Source organism: Dunckerocampus dactyliophorus, chromosome 13, assembly GCF_027744805.1.
Source record: "Dunckerocampus dactyliophorus isolate RoL2022-P2 chromosome 13, RoL_Ddac_1.1, whole genome shotgun sequence".
Taxonomy (NCBI): domain Eukaryota; kingdom Metazoa; phylum Chordata; class Actinopteri; order Syngnathiformes; family Syngnathidae; genus Dunckerocampus; species Dunckerocampus dactyliophorus.
The window spans coordinates 10,024,092-10,042,119 of NC_072831.1; the positions used below are offsets into that span (position 1 = coordinate 10,024,092).

The 18,028-nt window shown below is 45.1% G+C and overlaps 4 protein-coding genes and 1 non-coding gene across 8 annotated transcripts in view; all 5 read right to left on the reverse strand.

The window, feature by feature from the left end:
• The window catches only part of arid4a (AT rich interactive domain 4A (RBP1-like)), a 10,639-nt gene extending 10,196 nt beyond the window's left edge, over positions 1-443 (reverse strand). For 2 of the 3 annotated variants that reach the window (XM_054797178.1, XM_054797174.1), the window contains exon 1: positions 334-443. The gene's annotated coding sequence lies outside the window, so the exon portion shown is untranslated. Of the gene's footprint in view, positions 1-319 lie in introns of all 3 variants that reach the window. The other variant, XM_054797176.1, reaches the window with a different exon arrangement.
• A 940-nt stretch (positions 444-1,383) lies between these two features.
• psma3 (proteasome 20S subunit alpha 3) lies at positions 1,384-9,581 on the reverse strand. The gene is made up of 11 exons (XM_054797542.1): positions 9,200-9,581; positions 7,440-7,522; positions 7,203-7,326; positions 3,097-3,198; positions 2,961-3,034; positions 2,811-2,883; positions 2,431-2,496; positions 2,308-2,354; positions 1,757-1,824; positions 1,524-1,588; positions 1,384-1,451 (listed from the first exon to the last, which is right to left on the reverse strand). The coding sequence occupies exons 1-11, from the start codon at positions 9,218-9,220 to the stop codon at positions 1,407-1,409; spliced, it is 768 nt and encodes a 255-aa protein (XP_054653517.1). The 5' UTR covers positions 9,221-9,581; the 3' UTR covers positions 1,384-1,406.
• On the reverse strand, positions 2,638-2,718 carry LOC129193116 (small nucleolar RNA SNORD53/SNORD92). The gene has a single exon (XR_008573551.1). It is a non-coding gene; the product is annotated as a small nucleolar RNA SNORD53/SNORD92 (small nucleolar RNA).
• Positions 9,582-9,845: 264 nt separating the features above from the next.
• snx6 (sorting nexin 6) lies at positions 9,846-13,673 on the reverse strand. 2 transcript variants are annotated; one of them, XM_054797540.1, is made up of 14 exons: positions 13,570-13,673; positions 13,357-13,407; positions 12,827-12,931; positions 12,651-12,761; positions 12,455-12,576; positions 12,248-12,371; positions 12,074-12,169; positions 11,906-12,011; positions 11,291-11,366; positions 11,139-11,178; positions 10,987-11,073; positions 10,753-10,912; positions 10,596-10,681; positions 9,846-10,535 (listed from the first exon to the last, which is right to left on the reverse strand). In XM_054797540.1, exons 1-14 carry the CDS (start codon positions 13,573-13,575, stop codon positions 10,482-10,484), a joined length of 1,224 nt encoding a protein of 407 aa, XP_054653515.1. In that variant the 5' UTR covers positions 13,576-13,673; the 3' UTR covers positions 9,846-10,481. The 2 variants fall into 2 exon arrangements, with proteins under 2 accessions (XP_054653515.1, XP_054653516.1); XM_054797541.1 differs by having other exon boundaries at positions 13,357-13,404; positions 13,570-13,666.
• Positions 13,674-15,012: 1,339 nt separating this feature from the next.
• Positions 15,013-17,741, reverse strand: cfl2 (cofilin 2 (muscle)). The gene is made up of 4 exons (XM_054797546.1): positions 17,623-17,741; positions 15,834-16,141; positions 15,675-15,751; positions 15,013-15,617 (listed from the first exon to the last, which is right to left on the reverse strand). Exons 1-4 carry the CDS (start codon positions 17,623-17,625, stop codon positions 15,505-15,507), a joined length of 501 nt encoding a protein of 166 aa, XP_054653521.1. The 5' UTR covers positions 17,626-17,741; the 3' UTR covers positions 15,013-15,504.
• Positions 17,742-18,028: the final 287 nt, after the last annotated feature.

The following is an 18,028-nucleotide window of genomic DNA, read 5'->3' on the forward strand; positions in this document are numbered from 1 at the left end:
AGCGTCTGCTAACATCCACGCTTGTGTCAACATTGGCTGAACTAGGTTGATAGTCATCAACGGCATTATATGTGAAATTTATTGAATGGAAGTCCGGGCTTTTGTAATGACTGACTTGATATTGGTGTTTGACAAAGGCTCACAAGCTTCACATTTCTTCAATGCGAAAACAAGCCGAGTGCCGCTGCCATTCAATTCAGCGGCTACTCGTTAGCGCGACGAAGCGGACATCTTCTGGCACCTACACGGCCTCCTGCTTGTGGAGGAGCGAACGTTTGAACCCACAACACTTCTGCTGTGCTTCAGAGCATAAACTTACATTTTTATACTCACATTCAACGACGCGGTTGCTTCCCTCTAGCGCAGGCTGCGAAGCGATACACGAACAACAAGCTGTTGAGTCTTGAGCTGTGTTTCTCGTCATCCCATTGGCTGAAAGCTCAGCAGGGGTTGCAATAGAACAATATGATTGGTCGATCGATCTCTCGATTGTAATTGGTGGTAACGTTTCCTGTTTCGGCATTGGTCGATACAAACACGGCGCCACAAGGGAAATGACGACTTGTGGTGAGTAATTTCCCAATAAGAAAGAAAAACTCGCCAGTGGACATCAGCATTGGTTGGTTTTTGCGAAGGTGCTTCACTATTGGCTGAGAGGGCTTCCCTGTCTGAGTAAAAACATTCCGCATATACGTGCTGCACTTCTTTTAGAGCTCCCACACCAGACTCGGTTCATAAAATACACAGTTGAACTTCAAACGCTCTCTCAACACATTCAAATGTAATAGATCCGCTGTAACGCCGTCGTTGACATTTGCTACGCTGGACACATAATTCATTACATGTGACGTATGGCGCCGATTCACGCGCGTTCTTTCACGTACAATTCTGTACCCAGCCGAGGTCTTGATGTATTTTTTACACAGCTTTATGGAAATACATTAACGGTTTATTGTATGCCAATAATTGCGAAACTGAGCTATACTACTGGAGCGCATATGAATACTTGAAGAGTGTCATATTTTGGCTTTAAATTGGCGCATGGCCGCGGTGAACATAAAAAGGGGGTATTCTTCCATGTTTGATAATGAGGATTGCATGACGTCACGTAGGCAAAGCGCCTTCACAACAAACCTCAAGACTCACTTTCAGCACACAAATGGGGCCTTTACGTAACAGGAAGAAGGTGACTGTGAAGCCATATATGGTCATTTATGTACTGGAAGTGGAACTCTCACAGGCCCCACTGAGGTAACACTATGACCTCCCTAATCTTCAGGTCATCAAGTCACTGACTGGAGGAGAAGACTGGAAACAACTTTCTTTTATTTTCAAAGCAAAACAATCTTTAAAATGTAAGGGTGGGGGGGGGGGGGGGGGGGGGGGGGGGGGAAGATTAAGTGTCTTCACATGTTGTCCTCATCTGAGTCATCCTCCTCTTCCAGCGCATCCTGAAAGACACGACACGTTACACGTTAGTGTGTGACTCAAAGTGTGTGTGTTTGTGTGTGTATAAGTATCACCTTGGCATATTTCTCTGCTTCCTCTCGGATGTCTTTGGGCACGAGCACATGGCGTCCATTTGTGACTGACAGGAGACAGAGAGAAAGGAGTGCTAAGTCACCATGGCAACCAGAGCATACAACAGTGGGAGTGGTCAGTCAACCATGAGGAAGTGACATCAGAGTTCAGTCACTAAGCCCCGCCTCCTGCCACTTGCCACATGGCCTGTGAAAATGTGCTGTCATGTTCTCACTTTCTCCCACCCAGCTGAGCTCCAACTCAAAAGCTTTGTCCTTCACCTCATCATGGACGATGTATATTCTGAAAGCACAATGATGTGACGTGGTCACATGACAGGAAGCACGACACACATGCAGCACATTACTGTTGTGTGAGCTAAAGTAAAAGTACAAGCTTGTGAGGAACAATATGCTATAAAATAAACATCCACGCATGGAGACCTGCGTGTACCATGTCCAAAAGAGTGTACAGCAGGTGTCCAAGGTGCGACCCATGCCTATCTTTTTTTTTTTTGTCCTTGAATAGTGTAAAAATAAAATGCATTAATGAGATATTGAGCTATATTTTAAGACATTAATACATGAATTTACTTTGTCAGCTATAACACAAAGATCAGACATGGATGTTTTGCTCAAATACCTTAGCAGATATTGAACAGTGTTACTAAGGCGTTGTCATTTTCCAGTAACGGGCCAATAAAAAAAAAAAAACAAGCTGCAGGCTGCAAATGCTACAACACTATAATGCTTCATGCAATAACACTTAATTTGATCACTGACTCACATTTTGGCGACCTCTTTGACCAGCTCTCTGCATGTCATCTCCCTCATCTGCAACACACACACACACACACATCATGTCACATAACATCACATAATGTCACATGGCACACACCTGTCAAGTCACCTGCAATTTTTCAATTTCTGTCTTGGCGGCTTGTTTGGCTTTTCCAATAGCACATCCCCAGTAGCCCTAAGACAGACATACACACACACACACACACACATACGTGTCAACATGACGTTGAAGTCATCATACTTGTCCAGCAGTGGCGCCTCTTGTTGATGAATGCGTAACTTCAAATGGCAACCACCACTCATAAGCATGCACACTTTGGTCAGACAGCCAAGAGAAAGGGTTACATCACGTGTAATCAGCTCGTTTAGCGAAACCTTCTCAGCATCATCACTCCATGTGTGTGCTCGCGTGTTCCATTTGGAAAACACTCCCACCCGCCATCTTTACAGTTAGGCGAGTCATTGGAGACCAGCCCATTGAAGACTCACGTAAGAGACGCCGGAGGGGTCCACCATGTAGAGCTGCGGGCCGTCGTCTTTGTCGTAAGATCCCAGGATGAAGCTGTGGACAAGAACAGGCATCTCCAGCTATGAGGTACGGTTTTGACGCAGCACAGCCAATTTGGCAGAAAGTCTCACCTGCAGCCAAACGGTCGCACAGCACTGTACAAGGTGTAGGCGTGCACGTACATGGCCACGCGCTCCGACAGGTGCTGTGACAACAGGAAGCAGCATTAGCACCACGTTTCATGATTTGACTACACGGACGGTTCACCTTGAGAGGAATGTCGTGTCCATAGTTGGACCTGAAGTTAGACGCTTCCTCTCGGGCGACTTCAGCTAATGAGCGAGCGTCCGCCAGGAGACCCGCCACTGCCTGGGTTGAAGGGGGTGGGGGGCAGACTGTTAGTGTGGTTACACATACTGCAACAAGATAGCTGTGCTGTTATGGCAATCAAACATGACCAGTGACGTGCGGTGAGGTTCATGACTGGTAAGGCACAGACTGACTTTTTTTATGTTAATACAGGTTGTTCATTAAGAGGACAACATGAAAAGAAATGAATGATTTACTTTCATTAAAAACTTTGTTTTCAAATACTTCTCAGTCCCATTTATTATTTTTATAAACTGAAAACCATTTGTGGGCTTACCTTTTATATTTGTATATGAAGTACAGTGGAACCTTGATTAGCATATGGCCCCGTTATGGCACGTACATTTCCCATTAATGTACAATATAGCATGTGTCTTGTCGTGTTATTAATACACATGAGTCCAACTGTGTTCGTAACGTATTACATTACAAAACATACAAAACGTCTCTGTTAGCATTGAATCGTTTTCTGCATGTAAAACTATTTAAAAAAAACAAAAACAAAAGGGAGTTGGACTTTCTGGAACGGAATAATTTTCTGGAGAAGCATAGGGCGTACGTACAGCTAACAGAAGTTAGCTGTACGTACGCTACTGTTTTGTGTATTTTCAATAAAGCAGAAAAAAAGTAAGCTTTTCCTCTCTGTAGAAGGACAGCGGGGACAAGCACCTTGCAGCTCACGCATGCCTCCACCTTGCCAACCTTGAAGAAATTTTATGGAGTACTGGGGGCAGGGGAAATAATTGATTCTTAGATGCATCGCGATGCGGACATTGACGATTATTAATCGATTCATAAATGTCAATAATCAATGCTGACTAAACAAAAAGACGGAAAGCGGAAGTGCTACCCTGACAGTTCTTGGTGGTGCACCTAAGACGTTACCAGATTGGCTGAGCATAATCTCCGACCTGCACTCGCTGGGTTTAAAGCGAGAGTCTGGAAGCACTTTGGCTTTCACGTAGTTGAAGGTAAAAATCACCTCGACAAGAGCTAGACAATATGCAAGCTTTGTCATACAAGTCAGCTAAAGTTGCTGCCAAACAGAGAACCATCAAGCAGGTGATAACAAATTTTCCACCCAACTTGGAAAAGGCGCTGTTATGTCACCGTAAAAATGCACTTCATTACTGATGTCTGGGAGCTAGCGTCTCATGTGCTAAAAACGAGAGGAATGAATGAGAGCCATACAGGTACAAATATGGCTGAGCTGTTCAATAATGTTGCAAAGGCATGTTTTCTTGTGGCCTATTCATTTGTATTTTTCAAATTAATTTCTCAATAAGGGCAGCCTAGTTTATTTGGTTATTCATAATATCCTGAAGTCTGCAAGCATTATTCTTGTATGAGAGCTGCTGGTACAGTAATCTAGATTTGCATGAAAGCTGTTTTTGACTTTGTTATACAGCAAAAATATAATTTTTGTCCAATATTCTATGCTCAGGATTTTTGTTTGAATTCAGAAGTCTTATTTATTTATGAATAATGGCAGATTTTTTTTTAATGTTGGTTATTCAGAATATGCTGAAATTTGTGTTAATTTTATACTTGCTGCTACTGGCGCAATTTACTTTTCCTGCTGGTTCTGTACAATGGGAAATATGTTTGTAGATGTAACCTTCCAATTATTAAGATAATGGAAGTAAATTAATCTGTTTCATGTTTATTTTAATTATGGATCATTACAAGTATGCTTTGTTTTAGTAGTACACAGCGAGTAAAAATAAGTTATATATAGAAAAAATTCTGCATAAAAAAATGGACAAACTATTGATCACAAAGAAAGATGCATCAATAATCGTTTTATCATCACATCGCAGGCCTCTGAATCGTAATTGCATCGAATGATGAGGTGGCCAGACATTCCCACCACTATAGAGTACTAGATGGTGGGTAGCCTACTACGTACTGTAACAACCTGTTAATGTAACACTGATGTTCTGAATTCTGGTGTTTGTGAATGCACCTTGCTGTGACTGTGCATGTTCTTGGTGGATAAGGAGGAAGTGTGAGTAGGGATGCTCCGATCAATATAAGCCGATTTCCATTTTAAAAAAAAACATGTGATCGGCGTATGCCGCTTAACGCCTTTCAAAGCCGATCACAAAAAAACGATCGGCGTGCATGTAGCAAATACTACATGTCTGCTTTGTCACATAGGGTCGCCAACAAAATGACGCATCTCGTACTGAGCTTGACACAAATCAAGGCCGGCATGTTTGACCTCTCCCTTATCAAACCTATCTTCGGTCGACTATTTTTGCATCTTTGTTTACACGCATTGCCTAGCTGTCACTGGCTGTACTTTGCATTGGCGGCAGCTAGTGAGGCTCACTAGCTAGCGTTATCTGCCTAACTTCTGGTCTCCGGACTCCAAATGTGACTTTTGTTTTTAAAACAAACACAGGGAAGCCACAAGTGGATATCATGTTCATGGGGTACATACTAACTTTTTCAAGTGTCACTGAACAACTTTACTATCTTGTTGTCATTATACTAATTGCGTCTTGTCCTCATAACACTATTTCTGTGTGGTTGTTTAATGAACATAAACACATGGTGTGTGCACCCTTATTATGGTGATATTATCACAGGGGTCTCCTATCTCACAAGCTGATTTTGAATAGCTCACAATGGCTCGAAGACTATTTGCTTCAACTCTTAGGAGTTTTTTATTATAACTATTAAATCCAGACTTTATGCCTTTATATAGTGGCAAATTAGCACAAAAAGCATAAAGATGCTGGCCACACTGAGTGGAGTTCTGCTTGGTAAATAAAGTAGTGTACAACTTAAATGTTGCCAGTCATAAATAAAACACAAATAGTTGACAGCTCGAATAGTGATGAAAGTTGGAGACCCCTGCAACTTGGACACTGAATTTATTCTGTTTTAAGTTGAGCAGGACAGATTTCTATTTAATACAGATATTTATTTGGATTATTTTAATCTGTTAATTTTGTTATCTTGATCCAAAAAAATAATTATTGACCAGTTTATTTCCCATGTATTTGTATTACTGCAAAACATGAATCAAATAAAATTCAGGTTCGTGTCAAATAGTACAAAAATTGTTTCACACAAATAACGGCAAAAAAAAAAAAAAAAAAGACAATCCAGCCAAACGTTTATTTTAAATATTTACCTATTTGCCAGGAGCCCTTGAAATTGTCTAACCGTGCCCCTGGCCAATAGCACTCATCATAATTCAACAATGTACAGTCAATCCATGTGATCGTATCAGTCAATCTCACTCATGGATGAACAGTATCGGAATCGGCAGCATAAAACCCTGATCGGTGCCCCGACACGCAGATTGTCATGGCAACTCCAAACTGAAAGCTCAAAATGCAACAAAATTATCGGATTAACAAGAATTATGACGTCACACTTACATTAAAAGCAGTGGGTCTCAAATTCCTGTCATTTTGTCCCCCCACCCCCTGATTTGAAATACTACAGAGAACCTGTAGTATTTATTTTATTTATTTATTTTTCTGTACAAACCACTGTTTGAGTTGCCGGAACTAGCATTGTTCAAGCATGAATAAAAGACACTTAACAGACCTCTCAACCATGAAAAAATTTAAGCATACTGTCGTATATTCAGTAGTGTAAAGTATAGTGGCCTCTGCCTCTCGCGCCCACACCCACTATTTGAGAAGTACTGCATTCAATGCAAGACATCAGCTTGCGCACTTAAGCCGAGGAGTGACACGCCGCAGCCTCATCTTATGTCGCTGCCCCCTATTTTATCAGAAAATGTGCAAAATCAGCCATAAAACGTTCATAACGATTGGAATCATACAGAAAATGTGGTACAGTTATAGCTTAGTTAAAATGAACAACTGTTAGTATTTATTTTATGTTATTATTAATCATTTATGTATTTTTAAGGATGCGCCTCACCTGCCCCTCTGACCCCACGTCACTGAGCATGAGTCAGCAATTTAAACTGTCACTGCTCTGCCCCTTTTGCTCACAACAAACGTATATGTGGTTACCATGCCGACATGTCTGTCAATGTTGAAGATCCGTTTGTTGGAGCCCTCCTCATACAGTTTGGACAACACAAGCTTCTCCACACCAAACACCACACCATCTTTACAGCGGATCCCGATGGCTGTGCTGGACTCGCACAAGTGCACACACACACACACATACAAACACACAGTAAAGCAGGTGCATTCAGAGAGCAATGAAATGAGAGACGAGTTGGAACGCTCGTAGTGACAACCAACCTACTGTTTTCCACAGCCTTGATGGCGTATTCCACTTGAAACACTCGACCGTCAGGAGAGAAGGTGGATGCCGATAGGTCGTACTGGAAGACACGTGGACAGGAAATGAATTAGTCACACTGAAAAATCACTTAAACTTTAACATGAGAAACAGAACCTGTATAAAAGACATTGGTTGAGTTATATACATACAGTATGAGTAGTCACATATTCTATAGTAAGTATTATCCATCCATCCATCTTCTACTAATACTGTCTACCAATCAGGACACATATTTGATACTGTATGACAGGGCTCACCAACCCGCCAATCGCGATCGACCAGTAAATGTTTTGGACTTACCCGCTTGAACGCTGTTGTAAATTTTCCAATTATACATTTATATTGATGCAGGCAATGTTTTTATGCCAGGCACCTTGCAGGCAGTGACGTGTGGTCAGGGGAGGCAGAGCCTCACTTGTGATGATAAAAGCAGAACAAAATAATAATAATAATAATAATAATAATAATAATTAATAGTTGTCCATTCAACTGTATTATGATATACTTTTGGTATGATTCCAATCATTTTTAACATTTTCTTAAGTAAAAATCGCTGCACATTTCCTGATCGAATAGAGGGCAGAAGTCTAGGATGAGCCCACCTATTAGAGGGGCTTCATGGCTTAGTGCCAATCCCCGCCTACCGTCTGAGTGCACACTGAGTGAGTTCATGGCACCTGCCAGTTTGTGTTTGTCTCCAATAATATGTCACAGAAACAGTTATTATATGCCATGACTTTTTACAGTTCGTAAAGTGTGACATCATTGTTCTTGCTAATGGGACAATAAAATAGAAATGTCATACAGGAGGCACTTGCAGTACCGATGCATCCTGAAGAGGTCAGGCGTGAGCTGGGAGGTGCTTGTCAATTGCCTTCCTTGTACAGAAGAAAAGCCAGCGTTTTTTTTTTTCTTGAAATAAACCAACAGTGCCGGCAGGTTCTAGATTTGCAAACAAGGGAAATGCTAGATATTTTTATGCTCTGCCGAATGAATGCATGAATTTGATTGCCAAGACGGTGGATTATAAACCCCACCTCACCATGTGGTGATCAGACTTTTACAACAATAAGCAGAACTTTTCCGTGCATGTATTCATATACAGATAAAGGATGAAAACAGAAAACTTTTTTGTTATCCTCTCAATAAGCAACCTGGAGCCAGTGCCCCACTAGGCATGAGCCTCACCGTACGTCACTGCTTGCAGGACAGCAAAGGGTCCTTCTTAGAACCAATGGCACATTCGAGTCAAATTCGAGTCAATCGGGCAGCTCCTATTGGAATGCGCCTATATATTAATGTCTGTCTGCGTTGGTGATAAAAGATAGCAGGCAACACGTCAGACATTACATCAGCAGTATCTTGTCTGAGTTCACTGCCGAGACCAGGAATCTTGGGCTCAAAAAGGTCGGTGACAACTGATATATGACATGGCACTGAGTAAACCCATTCTGCCTGCACCGCAATCAACCGGGTCAACCACTAAAATATCATTCAATTTATTCCCTTTTTTTTTAAATTAACCTACTACAGAAAAAGATTTCAGTTTCTGATTAGCATCACGGCCTCATTGTGACTCAGCAGGCTAACTGCTAGCTAGCTATAAGCTGTTATGAATGAACGCCATTGTGACTTTTTAGAGGCAATTTTCGAAGAGGTCAAGTAATACCAGACAGGTTCATTCATAGTCAAAAGCCTTATAGAGACAAGCACTCACCCCGGTCCCAATGGAGCTCATTTTAACTCGAACTGTGGGTGCAACGTGAAAGTGGAAACCAATAGAGGCAGCGTCTCATTAAAATGCAGCAGATGTCACGTGGTTGCTTCCGGTCAACCCTTCACAATAATGGTCTATGACGACTTGAAACAAGCCGCAAACTTGAAATACCATCCATCCATTTTTTTATACCGCTTCTCCTCTTTAGGGTCGCGCGGGCATGCTGGAGCCTATCCCAGCTATACAGAGTTCCAGTAAGTCGTTTGATCGAATCTATGTATTTCGCCTTGAGGGGATGCTGAATTTTCCGGCTGACAGGGAGTTAAATTAACCACAATCACATGGATCGACTGAGTTTTCCCGTTTGGATACAGCCATGAACTACTGTATGCAATAGCGTAACATGTCTGTCACAACAGGTTAATTCTGATAATAGTACAATTTACCATGGTAGAGGGATACAAAAAAGTGTGTGTTAAAAATAGGCAGTCTTTTAAATGTGGACTTCCGGCGTGGGCTCCCTGTTGCCGCCTGCTGCCACGGAGTGTCACTACATGCTGCCTTCAGCGTAAAAGCAGATTTACAACTTTGTAGTTGTCAACAACCCTGCTAGATGTTCCAGGAAACTGTGACGCAGACGGTTTTTTTTAAGAAAAAAAAGTCTTAAAAATTTAAATTGTGAAAACAAATCAGCTCGTTTATTGACTTTTTTCTAAACTTGATTGCCATCTTGGCAGGGATGGAAGCTTTGGTCACATGAGTGAAACATTCCTTACAGTGAAAAAGAACAAAAATCAACGAGTGACATTAAGGCAGAGACTGAGGCTCCTTCCATAAAGACGTCTTTGAACAGAAACGAGTTACAATTAGCAAGGAAAAGGACAAAGATGACGATCAACGGCCATTGGTGAACTAATACAAAGCTGTACACGGCATTCTTTCTTTATGTGACATTAATAAGAACAGGAACCAGAACTGTACTCTGAACATCCACGTAGCAGCGGCACAGGAAGTTCACCGACACCAAAGAACCCCACCAAAGTAAGACCACAGAAGACTGGAGGAGATGAAGCAGACTGATCCTGACAAAACCACGCTGGTCCAAATCTCACTATAACCAGAACCAGCAGAGCAGGAGGGGAGGAGGGATGGGGGGTAAGCGTGTGGTTAGTGATGAAGATGACCGACTTCCTGTTCCTTCTTCCTCAGCTTTCCCGGTGGCATTTCTTCATCCATCTGGCAACGCCCCAATGAGGGCATGTCCAGCGATGAAGGGGCATGGTTAAGTGTTACCCTTCAAGACCCCCAGGCAGCTCTGCAGCAGCTGGAGGTTCCCCTACAGATGGACAGTTCGACTATGACATCATAACTGTTACTACGAGGGGGCGGGGCATACCTTGGCGTGTTTGAGCTCCAACTCTGCCAGCTCCACGAGGTTCTTCCTGAATGCTGCAACTCGCCTTGTTTTGAAGTCGATGAGCTCTGTTCAGGAAAGGTTATGAGGGCTGACGTGAAAGCCAGCGCACATGGACTTAGATGGCTGCGGCACTGACCTTGCTTGGCAGAGTCAGAGATCTTGTCAAACTTGTGGCAGCACAGTTGCTGGCTGCTCTCAGCCTGCAAGACGTCACGGTTCTTGGCGCGAGCTTTGTCCAGAGCCTTATTAGCGTTCTCGTAGTCCAGCAGTGCTCGACTCCTGCGGTACAGCAGGTCCTGCAGGGGGCGACACAGTCACTTGATCAGGTGATGACAGTGCAATCAAAGCAGCAGGTCGTGATCAGAGGAACCTTTGCAGCCTGCGACTCCCTCAGGTAATATTTCAACAAGTCAGCCAACTTCAAGTCTTCGTCGGCTGCGACTCGAGCTTCAATTTTCTACGAAGGGACACGAGTCAGCAGAGCCGCGACTCACACACTTGTCATGTGACCAAATGACCTACCCTGGTCTTTTCAAAGAGCTCAGACACTTTGAGGAAAAACCTGAAATACCAGAGCACAAATGAGGAGAAGCGGCATAGAAAATGGATGGATGGATGGATGGAAGTCAACACTGCATTTGCATGTCACAAACACACGGTGGCGCCCTTCTCACTTGCAAAGGTCGGTGGAGTCCTGCGTCCCCAATGTGTAGAGTGACGAAGCAATCCTGTTGATGTCGTCAGCAGCGTCTGAACGCACAACACCACACTGTAAAACATCATGAGGACCTGTCCACCAGCTTCAGAGCTTCCCACAATTTTATATTGGGGGAGGCAGGAAAAATAATGTTTCATATAGACCCAGAATTTAATTTTATTATTTCTGTTGTCTTTAACAAAAAATTTATCTCATTCATGAAATGAACTGTCTTCATATTTTGACTTTGTGAATTGTGTTGAAGTCTTTCTACTGCTTTGTATTATGAACATTTGTGAAATGTAACTATGGAGGAACGATTACATTTCAGTTAGAAGAGCTGCACACGTGCACATTTGTCAGTGACAGATTATCAATCGAAATGCTCCCCAGCACACGCAGGCAGACATGCACGCACGCACGCACCCCCCCCCCCCCCCCAATCACATGTGCACACGTTCATGCACACGCACTTACACAGACCAAACGTAACTGGAGGAGCGACTGCAATACACTCAGCAAAGCTGTGCTCGTGCATGTGCATGTGCATACGTGTACAAATATGTAAAGCTTGACGACAGAGTGATCTTACTCTTGTGAGAGCGGATCATTCTGTCCGATTTGGCCGAGGCGTCCTTCACACGGTTGTGATATTCTAACAGGAATGTCTTCTCGTGCTCAAAGAAGTCGTCCACATCCTGAGAACACATAAACGTCAGAGACAAACAAGGACACCTACGGCAACGCCTCGGTGTGTCACCTTAACGCCCGCCACCAGGACGCCATCAGCTGACTTGACCACGTTCTTGAAGAAATCCTCCAACTTCTCCTTCTTGTTCTTTCCCCGTACACTCAGCTGCAGAGGTCACAACAAAGAGGCGATGAAGGTCATTGAAAAGGACAGCTCAAGCAGCAAGTGAGCAGAGTTACTCACGTCCTGGTTATACTCCAGGAAGACGTGGAAGTTGAGGTCCTTCCTAAGGATGGGATGAGCCGCCACTCGACACAAGAAGACCTCGTGCATGGCCACTGTCTTTTTAAAGATGGCCAGGTACTCACTGATGGGGGTCAGATGAAAGGAAGTGAGGCCACACACGTGTGGAAGATCACAGGTGGTGCGTGTGTGTTTGTGTGGACTCACGCCTCAAGTTCCTGCTTCATCTTGGTGAACTCCTCCTTGGTCATGGATCCCTCTCCCTCCCCCAGCTTCTGCAGCTTCTCTCTGGAGGCGTCAAAGTCTGGCCTGGGGGGGGCCGGCGGAATCTGGACGGCAACAACAAGAGTCAGCTGACAGGAAGAGGACAAGGAAACCAGAGGTCAGCATGTGCGCTGCTCACGATGTAGCCAGCGTAGTCTTCGTTCTCCACAAAGGAGTCGTGCAGCCAAATGAACTCTTCATGCTGGCGGACCACCGAGAACTCATTCTGCTTGAAGTTGGGCAGCGTGCTCTGCAGATGTGAGAGCACACGTCAGCGGTCTGACGCACAAACAGGAAGTGGCCACAGCGGCTCACCTTGGTGTGCACTGTGAACTTGACCTTGTCTCGCTCGCTGAGGGCGTCCGAGATATCCACCTGCAGCGTGGCATCCGTCTGAAGGTCCACATTGACTGCCCTCGGCTAGACATATATATATACACACACACACACCCACACACACACACTCACATCATCATCTCCTCCAATATAATTGAGTTAAAGGGATCCATATGGGTCAGCTGGCTCTGCAACATCTCAACCAGCAAAACAGATGCTCTCCCCTAAGGTGTGTCACTCAGACTGAACTGCACAAGCCGATTAGGACTCTTAATGTGCTGAGAGCTAATTCAGCTAAGCTAACATGCTAACAGGTGCACGAATGTCACGTGATGGTCACGTGAGCAGCTGGGAAAACCAGTTCTACTAAAGTGGCAGCTAACGTCCCAGCTAGCATTACGTTAATGCTGTCATGGACGTCACAGCGCGCTACCTAGCAAGCTTGCTTCTTTATCCACGGTGGACGTCACGTATACGTGACGTAAGAAGTGGAAAAAAGGAGCACTTACTCCACGGTCCTCCTCGGAGAGGAAGTCTGGTCCGTCGTCCAGTCCTTCCTGCTGCGGACACACAAAGAGCACAGGCAGTCGTCATTTGAGCGCCTCACACATCGGAAGTGGACAACCTGACCCCCATCGCGACCGCCGAGACCCCCGCAGGCCCTCGACGGCCCAGCGAGCCGCCAAGAAGAGCAAAAGAGGAGAGAAAAGAGGCGAACCCACCATCATGGCTGCCGACGGGTGGAGACAGGAAGACGTATGACGTCATGACGCCGTTTGAAAACATCCGTGTGTCCTTGTGTCCATCTTTCCCTCCCCCAAATAGCATTTCTTTTTGTAAGCATATACATTTCGACAAAATTCTATAAAAGTACATTATTGGCAGAAATACATTCAGTATATACGCCTGATTTATTCACATTTTCATCAATGACAAAAATACAACTATCGTCTCTTGACAACAAGTCACAAACATCACATCGATCGGTGACCAGCAGGGGGCAGCAAGACGCATACTGGAATTCTGGGAGATGAAGTTCTTTGAAGTTTACTCGTCCTAATTTTCAAAGAAATGGAATCAATAAAGTGTATTCATTAAAATGTAATGATGAAACTTTAGTTTCGGATTAAGCTTTTTATGTCCATATGTAACTTGACAACATTTCTGTGCATTATACAACCCCACAAATGCTTTGGTTTCTGATATATGGTTCTGTACTTGGTTTGCACCACCAGCTGACCTTCTCTCCTACACCCCAAACTGACCTGTTGCTGTCTGAATGGTGCTATGCTAACCTGCATAATACTATGCTAACTAACTAAGTGATGATATGCTAACCCTCACGACACTACCCCAACCCCAACGAAGCTATGCTAACCTGAATGATGTTACGATAACCTAAATGATGCTATGCTAACCTGTATAAAGTTCACTGCCAAATGCAAAGCAACCTATTATTTCAAATGTTGTTGTTTCTCCACTCAATTTAAAGGTGTCAATCCTTCACCGGGTGTCGTGTGTACTGCCTGGGTCCATTCTGGCCGTCATGCCGGCTGTTGACAGAAGTGTGATGAGGGACGACACAAATAGAAGCAGGATCACATTCTCAGGCCAGCTAGCACGCCCCGAAACCAACATCACTTTACTTCTGGTTCCTATTACGCCTGCACCATCTAAGGTCAAGAATGTGCAGCTCACAGGAAGTGACTCAGCTCAGACAGCAAGTCTTGACTCAGCTGTTGGGTTGAGGTTCGAGCAGAACCTCATTAGGACCAAAGTGGTTCTAACCTTGTTTCACGAATGTCAATGTGTTTGTAAAATAAAGTTGAACTACTATCCAACTTGTTCTAAAGGGGTTCTGGTTCTGTAAAATTGGTTTTAATATCAACAACTGTCAAGGTGGTTCTAAAGAAGTTCTGGTTCCATCTGCATAGTTTTAACGTTGTTTAACAACTATCAAAAGTGCTTAAAAAGAGGTTCTGGTTCCATCAGTGAGGTTCTAAAGACTATGGTCAAAGTAGTTCTGGTTGTGATGTGAACTACTATCAAAGTGGTTCAGTCATAATGATGGAAGAAGTTGTAGAGCGGCGTGCTGTCACCGTGCAGTGCAGTGAGCAAGTGGGCAGGTCCGCGTGCGATTGGAGGAGGTAGAGATGAGGCGGGAGGCGGGGCCACAGGCTTTTATTGCAGTGGCTTCCTGTGATCTGACAAACAAGGTTCCACTTTAAGGCGTCTCTCAGCGGGAGGGAGGTAAAATCTGCTTCCTGTAGTGTTTCCAAAATAAAGGTGCAGTGTAAGTACGTGACATTGCGAGCGAACGTAAGGCGGCGAGGAGCGAGCGTTGACGGTGTGGAAGCACAGTGGAGCCACCAACAAGAAAATAAATAAAAGTCACGTCAAAAGCCTCGTGATGTTTGGCAAAAGTGTGACTGCCATGAAACAACAAGTCATGTGGCAACAAAGTAGGAGGGGTTTGCATATTTGATGTTAATGAGATCTCCTTCATTTGGAGGGGGGCAAGAAAAAGCAAAAAGGAGGCCTAAAGACGCTAAGTCCTTCAGGAAACGGACACACACAGCAAGCGGCGGCGTTCATGTGGGCTCGGGGGTCCAGATGGCACGACCATCGCCTCGGCGACGCTCTGCTGGCTTATGACATCACAGCGGTTTTCCCTCCAGGGATACCACCACGTTTCCGCCCAGCTTCTCGGCCAGCGTGCTGCGGTCCTGGATGTCGTCCAGCCCATTCACCTGCCACTCGTGTTTGATACCTGAGGGGACATGATGTCATCACTCACAGGCTCCTCTGCCTCATCTGCTCACCTCACCTGTAAACTTCTTCTTGATGGCGTCTTTGGAGCTGGCGTAGATCATCTTGCTCTTGAGAGGAGCCCCCTCTGGAGCCCTGCGCACAACACAGTACTTGCTGTTGATGACAAGACTGGATCATGCGCGCTGGCATAGCACGACAGATCATTTCAACGCACCAGAAGATAAAGACCAGGTCCTCCTTCTTGGACTCCTTGGTCTCGTAGGTGGCGTCGTATAGGCCGTATCTGCAGTCGTCGAGGGGGAGGAGCTTGACAAAACAGGCGTAGGGGTCGTCCACTGTCTCGCCAATTTCACCCACCAGGATCTGCTTTCCCTCCTCCACAATGATCTTCTTCCTGTCGTCGCTCAGACAGAAGAGCACCGCCTTCTTCCTCTTCTTCACCTCGTCTTGTGTGGAAGACTTCCTCACCTTCATGTCGTTGAACACCCTGATGACCTCATCGTTCACGGTCACGCCTGACGCCTGCCAATCAAACACGCCGCTTGTTAGTGGACCGCCCACAATGCTTAATATCGTGGCAACTGACACCTTCACCAGTTTTCAAAGTGGTCCGGTTTAAAGCAACGCTATGTAACCATGTTGTGGTGGACCGGCCAGGATGGGTGTGTTAGCATTAGCCTGGAGGCTAACATGCCATATGAGGACAACTAACTTTTTCCTAACTTTTATCTTAAAAGCGTTAAAGAAGGCAGTAAATGGTGAAAACATGTTAGACCAAGTTGTCTCTTTGTATTGGCACTAAACTATCTTATCATCATATTGTCATACAGTATTTCATTCAAGACTGCCAAGAACACTTCCAAACTGCCAGTTTCAATACTAGATAAGGATTAGCCCGTCAGATTAGGTCTAAACTACAGACTAGAACTAGAGTAAAGACTGGGACTTGACAAGGGGTCTACAACCAGCGGCTCTGAAGCCACATGCGGCTCTTTTATCCTTCTGCTGTGGCTCCAACTGGTTTATGGTTCTGTGTAATCACTACGCCGTCTCTTCTGACCACGTCATGAGCCTTTCAAAGTTCTGCGTAGGAGCCGAGCATGTGCCATGCAATTCTCCACTAAAGAGTAAGGGGCAGTGTTTTCTGGTGAGTCAACTCGGTGGGAAACCACGATACTCGTCAACTATTTCGCTTGGTAGCTTCCTTTATCGCGAATGAACAATGGCAGCTAAAGCGACGCGGCGGGTGGTACTGCAAGTGGAAACAATGTGTTACAACACTTTTATTGTGACTATTGATCCGAAATCGGCGTAAGGCGTAAGAAACATGACTAATTGCCGGGTGGCAACAGGTGTGGCCTGTCAATCTGCCAGGAAAACAAAGACAGAAAAGCAAAGTGACAATACTCTTCAGAAAAGTAAATATGTAGCATTACCTTCAATTTAGTAGTCAAATTGGTTTTGTGGCTCCAAGTGGATCTTAATTTGGTGGAAACGGGCCCATATGGCTCTTTTGTTGCTAAAGGTTGCCGACCCCCGGTCTAGACTGACAGACTAGGACTAGACTACAGACTAGTCTGTGATCCAATCCAGACTGCAGCTGTTTCTGGTCAGTCTGGACCGGACCTAACACTGCTCATGACACCAAACCGGGTCACTGTGAATGGTCAGGCGGTCCTGGCCTGGCTGTGGGCTAAGATGGCCGCCCCGGGCCATACGGCCTGAGGCCTGTCTCGGTCCATGCCAATGAGGACCGTTAAACACATCGGCGTTAACGGCTCCAAAAGGGAAGCCGGTACCACGGTGCCGGTGCACGGCATTGTCGGAGCAGCTAGCGAGTGTCGGAACCGGCGCTGATCAAGTGCAGCGGCGGCCATGCTGGCTAACATCACGCTGACCGCACACCTTCTAACTGTCCACCGGAACCCCCAACCCTCCACGATCGCGCACACACACCGGTACCGCTGAGCGGGCCTGGCGGACCGTCGAAAGCCGCTTCTTACCATTCTGTCCCGGACTTTGTCGGCCAAGCAGCGCCGTCCCAAGGCTTCGGTGAGGGGGGGGAAGGTAAAACCAATGTGGCCGCACAGGAGGAGAAGGGGGGGGAGGCAAGGGGGTTGAGGGTTTGGTAGGTGGGGGGCTGTGGGTTGAGTGGGTGCAGGGGGGAGGCATGGGCGAGGGGCGGTGCTACATGAGGTGTAATACATGAGCAAATACAATAAATTTCTTTTAATTGAAATAAAACAAAACGTAACAATTTCAAAATAAAGGCTGAGAATATTTGCTTTCATTGCTGTTTTCACTTGCTTCATAAGCCAACAAGTTTACGAGTACGTTACTTGTCTACCAGTGCGAGTAGTGAGTGATGTGTCAGTACTATACATCAGTAGTTACATCACTCAGTCTGAA